Source organism: Xenopus laevis, chromosome 2L (assembly GCF_017654675.1).
Source record: "Xenopus laevis strain J_2021 chromosome 2L, Xenopus_laevis_v10.1, whole genome shotgun sequence".
In the NCBI taxonomy this organism is placed as follows: domain Eukaryota; kingdom Metazoa; phylum Chordata; class Amphibia; order Anura; family Pipidae; genus Xenopus; species Xenopus laevis.
In genome coordinates this window covers 109317393-109334188 of record NC_054373.1, presented here as the reverse complement: position 1 = coordinate 109334188, position 16796 = coordinate 109317393, and the positions used below count along the sequence as shown (strand labels likewise).

The following is a 16796-nucleotide window of genomic DNA, read 5'->3' as shown; positions in this document are numbered from 1 at the left end:
TCAAAAACTATACAAAAGAAAACATTTTATTGAAAAGTTGTTTATAATTAGTCATTCTATAACATACCAAAATATAACTTCAAAGATGAACCACCCTTTAAGTGGTTAGTTAAGTCAGAATACAATGTGCTAATATTATGTAAAGTAGTGAGTTTAGGAAAAAATAAGGGCAGTGCACTTGCTTAATAAGCCATGCACTCTAAGGGCAATGACACATCGTTTTTTTCCAATTGAGTAATCACAAAAATGCCTTTGTATATATTTTCATGTACTCATGATTTGAGTGTATTATCTGCAGCAATTCTCAGTTCCAACAATGACAAGGAATTTTTGCATGGGAGACAAAACATCAAGTATCATTACACTTGGCCGGAACGACTACCTCTTATCTGAAAGGCTTATTTACATTTACCACACTGCTGCCTACAACAGATTTAGCAGAACATATAAATACATTTTTCAATATTGAAAGAGCACATACATCAGTTTAACAGATCTGATACATTTTATCAGCTTAAAGGTGATTTAAAAAAAGTAGGAACTTGCCAGTTAAAGGGGTGGTTCACCTTTAAGTTAACTTTTAAGGGGGAATGTAATTAAAAATCGCAAAAGATATTTAAAATGGTGTTTTTGCAAATGTTTAGCGCTGTTCTCAATGTAATATTCGCTGTGAATATTACATCGCTAAGCAAAGTTTAACTTTAAAGGAGAACTAACCCCTAAAAATGAATATGGCTGAACTGAACTTATTGCACCAGTCTAAAGTTTCAGCTTCTTAATAGCAACAATGATCCAGGACTTCAAACTTGTCAAAGGGGGTCACCATCTTGGAAAGTGTCTGCGATGCTCACATGCTCAGTGGGCTCTGAGCAGCTGTTGAGAAGCTAAGCTTAGGGGTTGTCGTAATTATCAAGCAGAAAATGGTTTGTCTGTAATATAAACTGATGCTACAAGGATGATTATTAAATTCTGATGCTAGTTGCACTGGTTTCTGTGCTGCCATGTAGTACATATTTGTATTAATTACTAATCAGTCCTATATTGTAACATTTGTATTCTATGTGTTCTGTATATTTTGAGTAGGTCCCTAAGCTCAGTAAGTGACAGCAGCACAGAGCAAGTGCAGTGAATCAGCAGGAAATAAGATGGGGAGCTACCAGGGAATCTTTAGAGACACAGACCTTTCCTGCTTATGGGCTGTGGTAGATTTGGGCTGGTACAGAAGACCAATGCATAATATACAACATTTTTAGCCTACTTCTATAATTAAGCTTTAGTTCTCTTCGAACACCTGCTTTGGTGCTATTGCGAAATTTTATTACACACACTGCGAATGTTCGCAAAAGCCATTTGGTTGCAAACTTTGCAAGGAAGTCAGTCATTGAGGTCTGTAATCAGTCAAAAAAGGAAGTAAAAAATGGTCACTAACATTTACAATGGTCTTTGCAAAAGTTTTTTTGCGGTAATGAAACATATTACAACCCCCCATTAGTATGTAGTAAAATGGCAAATTCTGAGCAACTTTTCAGTTGGTCTTCATTATTTATTTTTATATTTGCCTTCTTCTTCTAACTCTTTCCAGCTTTCAAATGAGGATCACTGACCCATCTAAAAAACAGATGGTCTGTAAGGCTGCAGGTATTGTTATTGCTACTTTTTAATGATGCACCTTTGTATTCAGGACCTCTCCTTTTCATATTTCAATCTCTTATTCAAATCAATGCATGGTTGCTAGGATAATTTGGACCCTAGCTACCAGATTGCTGAAACTACAAACTGGAGTGCTGCTGAGTAAAAAGCTAAATAATCACAAATAATGAAAAATGAAAATGAATTGCATCATACTAAAAGGTAACTCAAAGGTGGACAACCCCTTTAAAGGACAAGGAAAGTTAAACTAAAGAAGTCGGCTAAAAAATGTTGTACATAATGTTTTTGTCTTCTGTACCAGCTGAAGGCAACCAAAGCCCTTTAGCAGTAAAGATCTGTGTCTCCAAAGATGCCCCAGTAGCCCCCATCTTCTTTTCTGCTGATTCACTGCGCATGCTCTGTGCTGATGTCAGTTACTGAACTTAGGGACTGACTCACAATATACAGTACACATAGAGTAGAAATGTCACAATATAAGGCTGATTAGTAATTAATAAAGATAGTTACTACATGGCATCACAGAAACCAGTGCAATTAGCATCAGAATTTAATATTCCACCCAATAGCATCAGCTTTTTTTCACACTGACCTCCTTTTCTGCTTGATAATTTGCAACAACCCCTAAGCTTAGCTTCTCAACAGCTGCTCAGAGCCCACTGAGCATGAGAGTGTTACAGACACTTTCCAAGATGGTGACCCCCTGTGACAAGCTTGAAGTCCTGGATCAATGCTGCTATTGAGAAGCTGAAACTTTAGGCTGGTGCAATAAGTTCAGTATATAAAACATGGCATTTTTAGCCCTATTCATTTTTAGGGTTTAGTTCTCCTTTAAAGTGATATTAACACTAAAAAAGTACTCTTCAAAATATTAATGTACATTAAAAGTTACCTATAGGCCATGTTGATAGGTATATCTCTAAAAGGGCTGCTAATTGTCACTTGAAGGTTCTAAACCTGAGTTTTGCCAACCTGACTTCTCAACCAGTCAGTTAGGGTAGGACTACACGGATGATTTCGGCACGATCCGACGCGCTGCGACAAATCGCATGCAATGTAAATAAGGTAAGTAAATCATTGTCGCATGGTGTGGCAACGTTGATCCAAAACGACACGACTGATATTATATTGTGTGAGAACCAAACACTTTATTTTTATTTTGCAAAAGGTGTCTCTGTCTGTGGCCACTGAAAGAAATGTCCCTGATCACTGCAAACCTAAGCTAAAAGAGGATGTTTGGCAAATTTACAGCTTCAGATTTACAGAAATTACCCAGAACATAATATACAATCTCATAATTTATAGTAGACTGGTGTCAAATTAAAACATATCTGAAACACAGTTTTTATCATATTAATAAAAATGAACACATAGCTACTGTATATGGAGGTATTTACAAAGAAATGGGCAGGGGTGCGTCCTCTGAATCCATTCCACATGCCTACCCCCTTATAAATGGCAACTCACTAAATTAGCCTTATTTGTGTTTCTCTGGTTACAACTGAGAGTAGTACCCCTGCTGCATGCCTTATACACCCATTCCTTCAAAGATTAAAGGGGATGTAAAGACAAAAAAAATAAAATCCAATTTTTACTTTCTTTAATTAAAAAGATACCTATCTCCAATATACTTTAATTAAAAAATGTCTGTTTGGAGGATTTTTTTTTCTGCAACTGATTCTGGAGAGTTGGAGAAAGTTTGTATTAAACAATACAAAAACTATAAAATCCACATTAGATTACATGACAACACAGGACCTAGTACTGTCTGTATATTCTTACGGTATCTGCTCCTATGACAGATATTATTTGACTTGTGCCGTTTTGATAATTTATGACGATCCCTAAGCAGCAGCCCAGACCACACTGAGCATGGTCTTGGTCTTGCAAAGATGTTTAACAAAGTTACAAGATGTTGACCCCCCTGCAACTTTGAAAGCATAAATCATTTGTTTTATTAGGCTTCTGGTGCAGCAAGTTCATGTTTAGTATACAAAATACAGCATTACTAGCATTATTTTATTTTAGGGGCCGATTCACTAACTTCGAGTGAAGGATTCGAAGTAAAAAAACGTTGAATTTCGAAGTGTTTTTTGGGCTACTTCGACCTTCAAATCGAAGGATTCAAACTAAAAATCGTTCGACTATTTGATAGTCAAAGTACTGTCTCTTTAAGAAAAAACTTCGACCCACTAGTTCGCCATCTAAAACCTACCGAACTCAATGTTAGCCTATGGGGAAGGTCCCCATAGGCTTGCCTTAAGTTTTTTTTAGGTCGAAGGATAATCCTTCGATCGTTGGATTAAAATCCTTCGAATCGTTCGATTCGAAGGATTTAATCATTCGATCGAAGGATTATTCCTTCGATCGAACTATTTGCGCTAAAATCCGAAAATCGATATTCGAAGGATATAATTTAATTAACCCTCGATATTAAACCCTTGGTGAATCGGCCCCATTAGTTTGCTTTTAACTGCTTTGGATACTCTGCCCCACTTACAATACACCCCTTCATGTCCCTCTTTCTTATGCTTTCATTTAAATTGGACAACAGTTTACTTATGTACAGGTTTATCAGTCACACAGAAAGCATACAATTACATACCGTAAGCTTTGAAGCCTCATCTTGTGCTGTGCCTTCATTCACATCAATCAAGGGATTTTCAATAACAGAAACATTGACAGGTTCTGTAGTTTTTACATTGTTCCTTTCTTCTTCGTCACTTGAAAGCACAACTTCAAGAATTGAGGTTATAAAAAAAAATTAAAACAAATCACTCTAATAAGAAAAAGAAACTTTATCATTCAAAGAAAAGGAATTATAAAGATAGGATATATATTTATAGCAATGACCTTATTAGCAACAAATAACCCCATACATAATTACTCCCTCTGTAGTCTTGTACTCAGAGGCACCATTTTCTGGCATTATGCAGATAAATGAGCAGAGCCTTCAGTACCTCCTTGAATCATTTACTTTTGTATGCAGTCTGTATGTTTTAGGTAAACACCGTGGTGTTTTATGCTTGGGAACTGGGGTTTTCTGAATGGGGGATGGATTGTGTCGCCAACAATAAGGATTAATTATATCTTAGTCGGGATCAAGTACATGGTACTGTTTTATTATTACAGAGAAAAGGAAATAATTTTAAATAAATTTAATTATTTTATTAAAATGGAGTCTATGGGAGATGGCTTTCTGGTTAACAGGTTTTCCGTTCCAATACCTGTAATAATAATAAATGCACTAAAGGTGCATAGTCATGGAGTGTCTGAAAATCGAACATGGCACCTATGGTGTATTAAACTTACCACACACTCAATGTGATCATAAAGTCTCAGCACTCGAAGACCACTAAAATTGTATACACTATGCCATCATATAGTGCAGACACTGCTTTTTTAGAGGTGCTCTGTTCTTTATTGCATTGTATAACTTTAAATAATGGGATTTTTGTCTTGCCTTTTCTCTCTTCATTAAAATGTGGACACAGGCACAGGTGACAACCCCTCCTAGAGGGTCACTTAAGTCACTTGAGGTCCAGGATGGGGCAAACCCCTCTATCCTACTTCAGAATGCCAAAGAGGATCAAATATAAACCCTGTCTCTTCTCTTTCCTGGGAACAGGAACAATCAACCCGGCCTGGTCTGGACAGCTACCCTGCCTGGTGGACTGGTGGTGGGTGGGAAAAGAAATATGTCTGGAGGAGGGAGGCAAAACTTGATGGAATAAACCCAAGCATTAGTTAAGAGGTGAGAGCACACATCTCAGAAGAAAGAAGTCTTCCATCTAAGCTTTTTGTTTCAGGGATAGAAAAACCTTCAGGTTCAGGATGCCCTGAAGGAAGCCTGGCACAAGAGCAGAAACAGGCAACAAAGGACATCTGTGTAGAAAAGGCTGAGGCCTTAAACTTCATCTGTGCACAGTGTGGTTACATCCATGGAGGGATCTGCCATGGTGGAAAAAATATGAAGGCTAGAGGAAACCACTGAAAATGACGCAAGTTATCCAGTGAGAACTGGGGGGACAATAGGGCTCAATTGAGTGATACTGGCTTAAGATCACTATTCATAACAATGCAGAGGTAGCGACAACGCTACAGCGGGCGATTACTGGGGTGCCAAAAAGCCACCTCTGGTAAATTTAAGAACCAAATTCACCTCTTCTAGTGCAGAAAGTGCAATAGTGCTTTCACCACTAACAATGTAAGACAGGTGGCAGCAGATCATAAAACACTGAAGGGTGGACCATGGCAAGAGAGCAATCTCCTGAAGATTCCTGAAGATGGAGAGTGGGATGAAGATGGAAGTGGGGAGAGGGAGAGTGGATATCTGAAAGGAAGCAGCAGAGTTGTTGTGTGGAGAAAGCGACCAGCTTGGAAGCACACAATTTTACATCCTGCCTTGCCATAGAAGGAGAAACACAGGCAGTAGAAGGAGCCTCACATCTGACTAAATATTTTGGCCACCTGGTGGCAGGGGAGTGGGAAGAAGCCAGAGCGTGAAGATATAATTGAAGTAGTCTATATGAGTGCTAAACAGATCCACCACTGCTTAACACTCCCTTCCTGTTCCAAACAGTGTTTGGCAATTAGCAGTGAGTATGTGTATGTGTGTGTGTGTGTGGGGGGGGGTAATGCAAGAGATGTTAGTCTTCTGTAGTTCATAGATGGGATCCTAATCTTTAGTTACATGATCCCCAGAAGTAACCCCCGACCCTCTTGTGTAGTGCAGGGAGAGACTGAGGCAAAACTCATGCCCTCCTGTGAAGCTCAGTGGGGGCTGAATGAGAGTTCCTGCCTCAAAGGCAACCTCCTCCCATAGGTACACTAAAAGAACAGGTGTATAAGGCTATGGGCATACAGGCTGTTGTCAGCGGTGATCAGCAGCTGTTGTCAGTCTGACTAACTTTGCAGTCACACACAGGCTGAGGTCAGCCCAATTAAGCAGGCTGAAAAGAGCCACTGACAACAGCCTGTGTGTCCATAGCTTAAGCTTCCCAGGGGAGGACTATAAAAACCATTGTCTTTTTAGTGTTCTTTCCTCCCAAAATGCAGATAAAACCCTCCACTGCTTGTGTCTCCCTGAAATATGAGAAAATATAGTTTCTGTTTTTATGACTTACAAAATAACAAACATAAAATAATATACATTTTGCAGGATTTTGTTTGCAAACATTATCCCATCAACATTCTCTATACCAAAACCCTTCCCTACATGCTTCAATCTGTGTTCAATGGATTGAATGTGTGGTATGGCTGGATATTATTTTGAGGTCCAAGCTTCAGTTGGATACCATTCTTAAATCCAAGATTCAGTCTAGGATTCACTTGAATCCCAGCACACTGAGGATTTGGATTATTCCAAATCCTAGGTGTTCAGACAACCCAAATACAAACCCTTAAAAGTCATGTGACTTTATAGCTCTACGCAAACGTGAAACTTTATGTTCACATTTCATGCTTTTTTAATGTTAACTTTGCATATACTACAAAGGGCTTAGTGTCGGTCAAATCTTTTGCGAATAACATGGCCAAAAGCAAGGGTATATGTCTGGCCTTTAGCTATATTTTAATAAACGCAAAAGTGTTGGTCTATGGAGACCAACTACACAAGGATCACATCAACATGCAGGGATTTTTAACCCAATAAATATCTGCCCAATTTACGCACAGATATCAGCTCATCACGTCTGTGATAGCCTATTTAAGAAATCATGATACCAAAAGTAGGAAGCACAATCGGTTTACAACTTTTTAAACCAATAACCAATGTATACATGACAGTTGTATGTTAAATGTGCACTACCTCCTGCATTTCATAAAGGCTAAAGAAATTACAAACTCTATTTTCTGCATGTAAATGTTGGTCACAAATGTAACAGATAACTTACAATGGTTTATTGTTATAGCAGTCAACACAAGATTAATGTAAGTATAATTCTTACTTGGTTCTAATGAAGATGGAGTTTCTTTATGGGAATGACGTGTTTTCACATTTCTTTTGCTCAACACTTGCAGGTTATTTGATGAATGCTCATCAAAATTACAGCTGTCAAAAATATCATCAGTTAATGTGGTGCCATTGTTGCTTTTCGATGAAGTAGTCCTTCCAATGTCAGGTGTGCCTGTAGATAACTGCAAGTTTTCTTCCACAGACAAGGCATTAACACAGATAGAATCTTCTTGTGGCAGTAAATGTGCTTTGCTTTGCATCTGTTCTGCACGCTTTTGACAGTATGTTCTGTCACGTTTGCTTTTACTTGGAGAGGAAATCATATTCACAGGACTTTTCTACAGATAAAAACATAATTCACTTGTGCTGAATATTATGTAGTTAAACTTTTATAAAAGTGTCGGAGGTACTGTGTGCAGTACAAATAAATTTCTTCTTCAGGAGTAGGGAGTATAATAACAGAGCTAAATCATGTACAGAATATTAAACTTATGCAAGGGGTTTTAAGACTTTTTGGGTTCAACCCAAAAAAACTAAGGGGCACATTTACCTAGGGTCGAATATCGAGGGTTAATTAACCCTCGATATTCGACCAAAGTTAAATTTAGCGCTATTCCTATGATCGAACGAATAATCGTTTGATCGAACTTGATTAAATCCTTCGAATCGAGCGATTCAAAGGATTTTAATCTATCGATCAAAGGATATCCCTTCGATCAGGAAATTGTTAGGAAGCCTATGGGGACCTTCCCCATAGGCTAACATTGGCCTGGGTAGGTTTTAGGTGGCGATCTAGGGGGTCGAAGAATTTTTTAAAGAGACAGTACTTTGACTATCGAATGGTCGAATAGTCAAACGATTTTTAGTTCAAATCGTTGGATTCTAAGTCGAAGGTCGAAGAAGCCCATTCGATGGTCGAAGTAGCCATATTCGACCATTCGAAATTCAAACAATTTTTCCTCTATTCCTTCACTTGAGCTAAGTGAATGGGCCCCTAGCTCTGTGGCAAACATTTGATTTGTTATAGCAATGCCTTTTTATATACCCAAGCATCCCTAAAATATGCAGGACATTCCCATTTGCAGTTCTGAAAGCTCCAACGTTAAAAAATGACTCTAAATGCTTTTTTGGCAAAAGTTGTTCCACGTACACTGCTCTTACCTTTTGTTGTTCGGCTTCCTTTCGAGAACTCTCACTTTGATCGCAATAACTCCTTCTTCTACTGTTGCTCATATTAGCTTCTTTTTGGGATGAATTGCTTGTGTTACTGACATCTCTGCATGCTTTACTTTGCAGAAATGGCTCTTGAATTCCTTTTGAAGAATAAAAATAAGTTATACTTTTGCATTCGTTACAGCAACAGTAAAATCCTTCACCCTTGTGATTCATCATATTGGTTGACGTCTTTCCCATGGCTGGATGGGAAATTTAGTAAAGCTGAAAAAAAAAATCATTCTCCCCATGAATAGATTAAGTCAAAACCATAATAAAAAAATAGCCTTGTATATTAGTCTTGGGGATTATGTTATATAACAAATGCAATTTATAAAAAGAACTAATGAACATTTGTTTTAATAGCTCTCTTTACAGCATTTTTTCCTTTTAAAAAGAGCCAAATAAGAAAGTAGCTACAGCAGAGTAATTAGAGGTCTATGTGCGGATGGGAGGCTGCTTATTGCCCCTTATCCTTCAGTACCCACTCAAATATCTAAATGTGGAACTGTGTTTTAATTCCTTCACACTGCCACCATTTTTAATTCTATAATTAGATTTCCTTGCACACATGGACTCTAGGGATGCACAGAATCCAGGATTCGGTTTCGTGATTCAGCCTTTTTCAGAAGGATTCGGATTCGGCCGAATGCTTCTACCCTGCCGAACCGAATCCGAATTTGCATATGCAAATTAGGGGTGGGGAGGGAAATCACGTGACTTTTTGTCACAAATCCAGGAAGTAAAAAATGTTTTCCCCTTCCCAGCCCTAATTAGCATATGCAAATTAGGATTCGGATTTGGTTCGGTATTCGGCTGAATGTTTCGCAAAGGATTCGGAGGTTCGGCCGAATTCAAAATAGTGGATTCGGTGCATCCCTAATGGACTCCCTCAGGTTCCAGATGCAGTTGCTACAATCTAGCAAATAGGGTAGAGTAAAATAATCAAATAATAAAGTACATATTTCCCTTTTAACTGAACATTTACTTGGGTTTGTACAACAATTTTAGAGCATTTTTGTTTCAACTTACTTATCAGTTCTACTGAACACCTTTTTGCTTTAAAGTCATACGGCACTTCTTCACTTGGTGACTTTGCCTCGTTATGAACCCCCCTGAGTTCACTCCTTAAAATAAAATTGGAAACACCACAGTAGTCAAATTCATACTTGATGCTCACAGTTGATGAAAAACAAAATCTTAAATTTCAGTACCAATTCTGTTCCATTAATAGACTGTACATTTCAAGCTGCCCTGGCCCACTACACACACATGGCACTCTTTTGGTGCATTTACTCATGGTGCATTTTCTCAGGCTGCTGAATCTGCTGAGTATGCACTGTCTTGTCCTGTCCCTGCACTATGCTGTCCTGTCTTGCAGGAGTTGCATATTTTTGCACTTGCACTTGCTGTCTGTTGTCCAGTACATCTAAGTTGTGTGGAACGTTGTTTTGTTTCACTGTGTACTGTACAAATGTATATGGATTAAATGACAATAAACTCATGCTTGACTATTGACTTGCAAAAAGATATTGTGATCCTAAAACTAACTGGATGAATATAACTACATCAAACGAGTAAGGTGCACATTACAGTAACTTTAACCATAACTGAATCAACTAGTCAGATCCTTATGGCAGACAGCAGTGGTCCAGTGTACTGTATCAGACTGATCAGCCTGTGGGAGTGCACTGTAACTTTTTTTTCTCTCTCACACATTTAAAAACAGCAGTTGTTTATAGACACGGCCAATTTTTAACCAGTTCAGCGGCAATGCATTTTTTCATCGGTGGGTTTAACAGCACCCAATGCAATACTCATAGAACAAGGCAGAACCAGCAAACACATTGGTACTGCCTTTCAGGTAAATGATTGTTAGTGGGTAAGCTGTTAAAGCAGCCATGATAAACAATTTTACAGTTACATTGCTCACAGTTCCTGACACCCATTACATAGACCAGTGAAGCTTTAAAGAGTTTTATTGCTTAGTTTTCAAGGGAAGCTAAAAAAGGAAAAGAAAACCAAAAGAATGCTAATTTATAAATCTGTAACTTTATGAAACTGGGTTATTTAGTAATTGAAAACAACGCACAGACCAGATTTGTAATGCATCATAAAAGTAAAAGTTACATTCACAAAATAGATATAAAATGATATTGTTTCCTTTAACAAGATATCCTGATGGCAGGAAAGAAATGTCACATGATGCTGCCAAGTTATACAAAGGGCATGACAGTTACTATTACAGAAGATAATTTAAAGATCACATAACAAAAGGAGTTTACCTACTAGACCGGAATGGAGGAAATTTTGACTGGTAATAGGCATTTGAGTCCTTATTTCGAGTTTTATTGAAAGAGTCATAAGAGGAATCCCAGGGCCGCTGCAATAACAATAACAGTATTAATGATTAAGAATTACTAATTAGTTATAAGTCAGGAAAGACCTTGAAAATCAAATTCACCATGAAGCTCTCTAGGTGTTGTTAAACTATGCCTCCAAACACAACTGATGGCTTCGCAAACTCTACAATTTATCTTACACTATATATACAGAAGCTGCTATGTGGACGAGTGTTTTACTACTAACAGGATACATTTAAAGGAGACATAAAATAAAGATATACACAACCTTGTGGGCAACACTGCATATTATATGGGTCTGTTTTTACTTTGGGCTAAATATTACCATTAACTTTAAAAAAGGCCCCTTATTGAAGTTGCCTGTAGATCTGCTGTGGTCTCTGTTTGTGTTTCAAATAAGGAATGGGAGTTTATTAACTGTCAAGCCTGGCTTGACAAAGGGGCGTGACCCCGAAACGTTGCTCACTTCCGCATTAAACGTGCAAGGGGTTCCTTGCTTGCAGCAGCCTGTGTGCCGTGGATTTCTTCTTTATTGATTCAATTGTGAGGTGGCCGAACCTCTACCACTGAGCACCAGACTTCGCATCTTACATTGGGTGTGCAAGAGCCAGCTTCTGTTCTACAGTTTATTAACTGTCCCTGCCAGAAGCGCAGTAGGAGAGGGATAGCCAATCACAGCATTCACACAAGCAAAGACAGGCTCCAGCTACCTATCAGCTCAGCCTAGCTGCTGATTGCTTCCTATCCTGCAATGCAGTATGCTGAGTGCTGTAGGCTCCACTACACCGCCTGGGACAGAAAGTGGAAAAGATGTCAGTGACTATTTGAAGACATTTTCGATAAATCAACCCCAAACATTACTTTTCTTAAGCACATTCCTTATATATTTAAAATAGTATAATACACTGGCACATTCTTGTATTTCACACAATATGTCTCCTTTTAAAATGATTTTTCTCTTGAGAATCATGATTGTGTCTGGTCAATGCTTTCTTTGTATGAAAAAGATTTTTTTCTGCAAAATAGGAATTTAATATATTTTTCCTACAATGGAGGTAATGTGCACTGTAACGATATAAAGACCCTGTGGATGAAGAATGTACACTATCATTTGCGCCTGGCTTTATAAATTGCCTACCACCTCAGCTTTTCAATTTTCAGACCAAAGAAGGAGAAATATAACTTTTCAGAAGTCTAGCTGCTGTCAAACTTAGAGATTTTTCTTAGGCCTGGACTGGTCCTTGACAGAGGATCTTCTGAACACATTTATCTACTACCATACCAGTTACATTCATGAGCCAGGATATTCAAACTATATATAGTTACATCTCTGATAATCTTGTTCAGTATAATATATTTTCAGTTTACCAGAAAAGGGGATCCCAACTAACGCTGCCCATTCACAGGCTGATAAAAGCTGCAGACGCAGCCCCTCCAGTAAAAAATCAACATTTTATTGGCCCCTAGATGAGGCCCATGAAAAAGCCTGCCCAATTGATACCTTGCCCGATAAAACCAAATGAATGAATGAATTAATGATCTGCTTATAATCTCATAAGATGCTTATAAAGATACCATTACACAAAGGACTGTTATTAGCAAATTTGACTAAAAGTAAAACAGTCCAGTTACCTTTCGGACAGTTACATTTTTGTAGCTAGGCTCACTTAATCTTGATAAAGGAGAGCTCAAATGAACATCTTCTGACCAATCATCTGCTTTTTTCTTTGGTATACGAAACTTTAAAAAACAAAACAAGAAAATTAAACTAATGATTACAATGAAACATGCAGAATTATACTGAATGCCATCGTTTTTACTTTTGTATGTGTTTTTCGCAAAATATATAATCTGCTGCTTCTATGAATTCCCTAAAGTTTTAACAGTTACCGAGTACGATTTAAAACTTCCTTAAATGAAGGAATGACAATGTGTGGTCTGTGTGCAGATTCACTTTTTTTTTCTTTTCAAAAAGCATATAAGCAAACAGTGACAGCAGATAGTAAGATTCAGCTGTTTGACTTAACAGCAGTACAACCAGACTGGATAATGAAGTCACACATTATAGAGGACCTTATGTGGACAGTAAAAGATATATCTATTTTACTGCAAGCTGCTCTCGTGTTATCAGCTATTTTAGACTCAAAAAACTGTTGGTAAAAATAAAAGTACTGTCAGGATCATTTCTCTTTATTTATTTATAGGAATGATTGTGCTTATGGCTTTCATAGAAATGCTTAATGATTGGCAACATAAACATGTGCTAACCCAGGATTCAAACTTGAGGGCATGCTTTGTGCATGCTTGGGACACTGAGCTGACAACCGAAAGTGATGCAGCCCAAGATGGAGGCCTATCAATGCTGTCAATCTCTGGGTTCCTTGCTGTGGTACAGTCAGATTAACAGTACAAGTTATTAATTATGCAGTTAGACGGGGGGACCTAGAGACCAATGTTGAATGGACCAATGGGTAGAATTTAGAAGATGGATATGGAGGGTTCAGTCTTACTTTAAAGGAGAAACAAACCCTTTACCAAAAAAAAGTTAGGGGCAATTCCCCGGGGGGGCAGCTAGACTGGGGGGGAGGAGAGAGGGGGGGTCTGCGTGGGGTGGGGGGTAGGGTTTTTTTGGTAATTGGCTTGTTTCTCCTTTAAAGGAATTGTTCAATATAAATATAAAAACTGGGTAAATAGATAGGCTGCAAAATAAAACATATTTTCAATATAATTAGTTAGCCAAAAATGTAATGTATAAAGACTGGAGTGACTGGATGTCTAACATAATAGCCAGAACACTACTTCCTGCTTTGCAGCTCTCTTGGTGTCCAGTGAATTGACAGGAAGGGGGGGCATATGGGTCATAACTGTTTGCTTTTGAACCTGACCTGCATGCTAAGGATCAATTTCAAAATCACTGAACATTTATGTCCCGTGTGGCCCCCCTTGATGTCGCTGACTAACTCAGAGAGCTGCAAAGCATGAAGTTGGGTTCTGTTATGAGAAAACAACAATAGTTGTGAGTCCCTCCAAAAATCAGTCAGAGGTAATAAAAAGTACAAAATATTTATTAGGACATAGTAGACAGCGGCCGCTACATTGGCTAACTATATTAGAAACGTTTATTATTTTGCACAGCCTATTTACCCAGTTTTTATTTTTACACTGAACTGTTCCTTTAAGTCCTCTTCTAATGGGGACAGCTGCCCTATCCCAAACCACTCCTGATATTTTCCATTGAGAACAAAGAGCCACTTTAGGAATGCAAGTGCATTGTGAAAAGTGCAATTTTAGTGGCAATTAAATGTGGACCAAAAGTAATCCACTATTTTGGATTAGGCCGAACCCCCGAAGGATTCGGACGAATACCGAACCAAATCCGGTTGGATATATATACATATACATACACACACACACACACACACACAAGTGCAGTATCAGTTATTTAAATTTCTGTTACCAGTATTAGTCTAGTTGCCGCAAGGACAAAAGCTGTGCCCAGTTTTATAAAATGTACAGAAGATTCAATTAGCATAAAAAGATTTTCTTTCTTTCCATGTCTTCATCCCAGAAACTGGATACATCTGCATAAACTATACATCGATAAATGACTGCTGTCCACAGCTCATTTTTTAAACACATGTCAAAATAGTAAATATTACAAACATTAGCCTAAATATAGCACTTATCATACAGTCAAAAAGATGAGGTGTATGTTTTTTGGGACAGCACTTGCAAACAGGAACAATAGAATCTGAGCAACAAAAGCGCAACTGTGGTAAAAGATCATGTCACAGGGTTTTCTAAAAGAATAGTTACATTAATTATCCTGCAGCTCTACATACCTCAGAATTTCTATCACTTGACTGTTTTAAAGGTTTAGATTCTTGATTCTGTTTTTCCATAATAAAGCTGACCCCTGAAAATTAAAGGAAATTTAATTAAAGAATGAAAATCACTCAAGCCATAAGATCCCTAAATTTAAAAAATAATCTATACAAGGCCTGCGCATTTACAAGACATGCCCTTGTGAAACTAACCGACAATAGGGCTCAAACTTTCTAGCTTTATAATCTTTGGCTTACTCTGCCTTTTCCCCACAAATGCTAAATTCATAATCTTAAGGTTTAACTTAATGGACGTGTATCTTTTTTCAACCTAACTTACTATATTACTATGTAAAGGGGTAATTCACTTTTAAGTTTAAGAGGAACTCTGGCTTCCAAACCAAAATTTGACAAAGAGGCCCACATAAGATAGAAACCCCTAATATATCCATCACAGCTATTTCTAAGATGAAATCCAGCTGTTTAACAGTTCTTCTCTTTCTGCATCATTTGAAATCCTGGCAGGGAAGGAGGGACTAAACTCTGATGTCACAAATTGTAACAACTTCTCCACAGCTTACAGACTACATGCAGGAACTACATAACCCACAATGAATTGCACCGTGATGTTCCTTTCCTTATTGAAATCATGTGTGCAGGGAATTGTGGGGTTTGGAGGACAGACGGCTGCTAATACAAAGTAACAGTAGTCAGCCAACTCAGCTAAGTAGTCAGACAGATGAGCAGGGGGCTAGGCTTAGGGAACTGTTCCAATCCATTAAAAAATCATGAAAAATCTGCATTTTTTTTAAATGATTTAAATCGCAAAGTTGCTTGAAATTATGTTTACTTTTCAAAAAGCTTAAGTTATGTTTTTGTGGAGTTCCCCTTTAACTTGTATGTTACAGAATGACCAATTCTTAGCAACCATTCAATTGGTCTTCATTTTTTATTTATTCTAGCTTTTGCATTATTTGCCTTCCTCTTTTGATGCTTTCCATCTTTTACATGGAGGCCACTGAACCCCAGCACCCAAAAAAAAAAAAAAAAAACTATTGCTGTGAGGCTACAATTTTATTGTCATTGATACATTTTATCACTTATCTTTCGATTCGGGGCCCTCTCACGTTCATATTTCAGCCTCTCATTCACTGCCTGGTTGCTAGCATCATTTGGACCCTAGCAACCAGATAACTGCTGAAATTTCAAACTAGAATGCGGTTAAACAAAAAGCAAAGTATTAAAAAATAAATAAATAAAGTGAAATCCAAACCCATATTGTGTCAGAATCTTAACCTCTACATCAACAAATTTAAGGTGAGCAACAGCTTCAAAACTCTTTGACAATGCATAATGTAATCTCTTTGGGAACCTATCAATGGGGCAAAAATAGATCTGCATCATTACAATCGAAATCAATGTCAGTTTGGACCTGTTTTTGCTATCTCTACACTGATATTCAAAATATAAATGGAAAGACACCTGTTTGCATAATCTGCACGGTTTCAGCACGTATACAAACACAGTGAATATCAGGCTCACCTTTATATGTTGCGTTACTAAGTCCTTAAATCAGCCGTTCATATCTTTGTCTTCCTGGACTGGCATCACACAGCACATACAACACAACATGCACAGCAGCTAATACGCATGCGCGCACGTATTATACACCCACTGAGACAATAGCGGAAGAGCGATAAAGCTACAGTCTCAAATAATACACATTTTCTGCTTCGGCTCGCAGCCTACGTACCCCAAAATATAACGTTTTGTTATCCTATTTTTTAACCACGG

General features: G+C 37.9%; 1 protein-coding gene across 10 annotated transcripts in view; it reads right to left on the bottom strand.

The window, feature by feature from the left end:
• senp7.L (SUMO specific peptidase 7 L homeolog) overlaps nt 1-16796 on the bottom strand; it is a 47345-nt gene that overhangs the window by 19105 nt on the left and 11444 nt on the right. For 2 of the 10 annotated variants that reach the window (XM_018244710.2, XM_018244709.2), the window contains exons 1-8: nt 16545-16754; nt 15021-15094; nt 12811-12918; nt 11101-11198; nt 9848-9942; nt 8765-8916; nt 7596-7941; nt 4253-4383 (exon numbers count right to left, since the gene is read on the bottom strand). In XM_018244710.2, coding sequence (XP_018100199.1) covers nt 4253-4383; nt 7596-7941; nt 8765-8916; nt 9848-9942; nt 11101-11198; nt 12811-12918; nt 15021-15080 — 990 coding nt within the window. In that variant the 5' untranslated portion in view covers nt 15081-15094; nt 16545-16754. The other 8 variants (XM_018244708.2, XM_018244706.2, XM_041580806.1 and 5 more) reach the window with 8 other exon arrangements.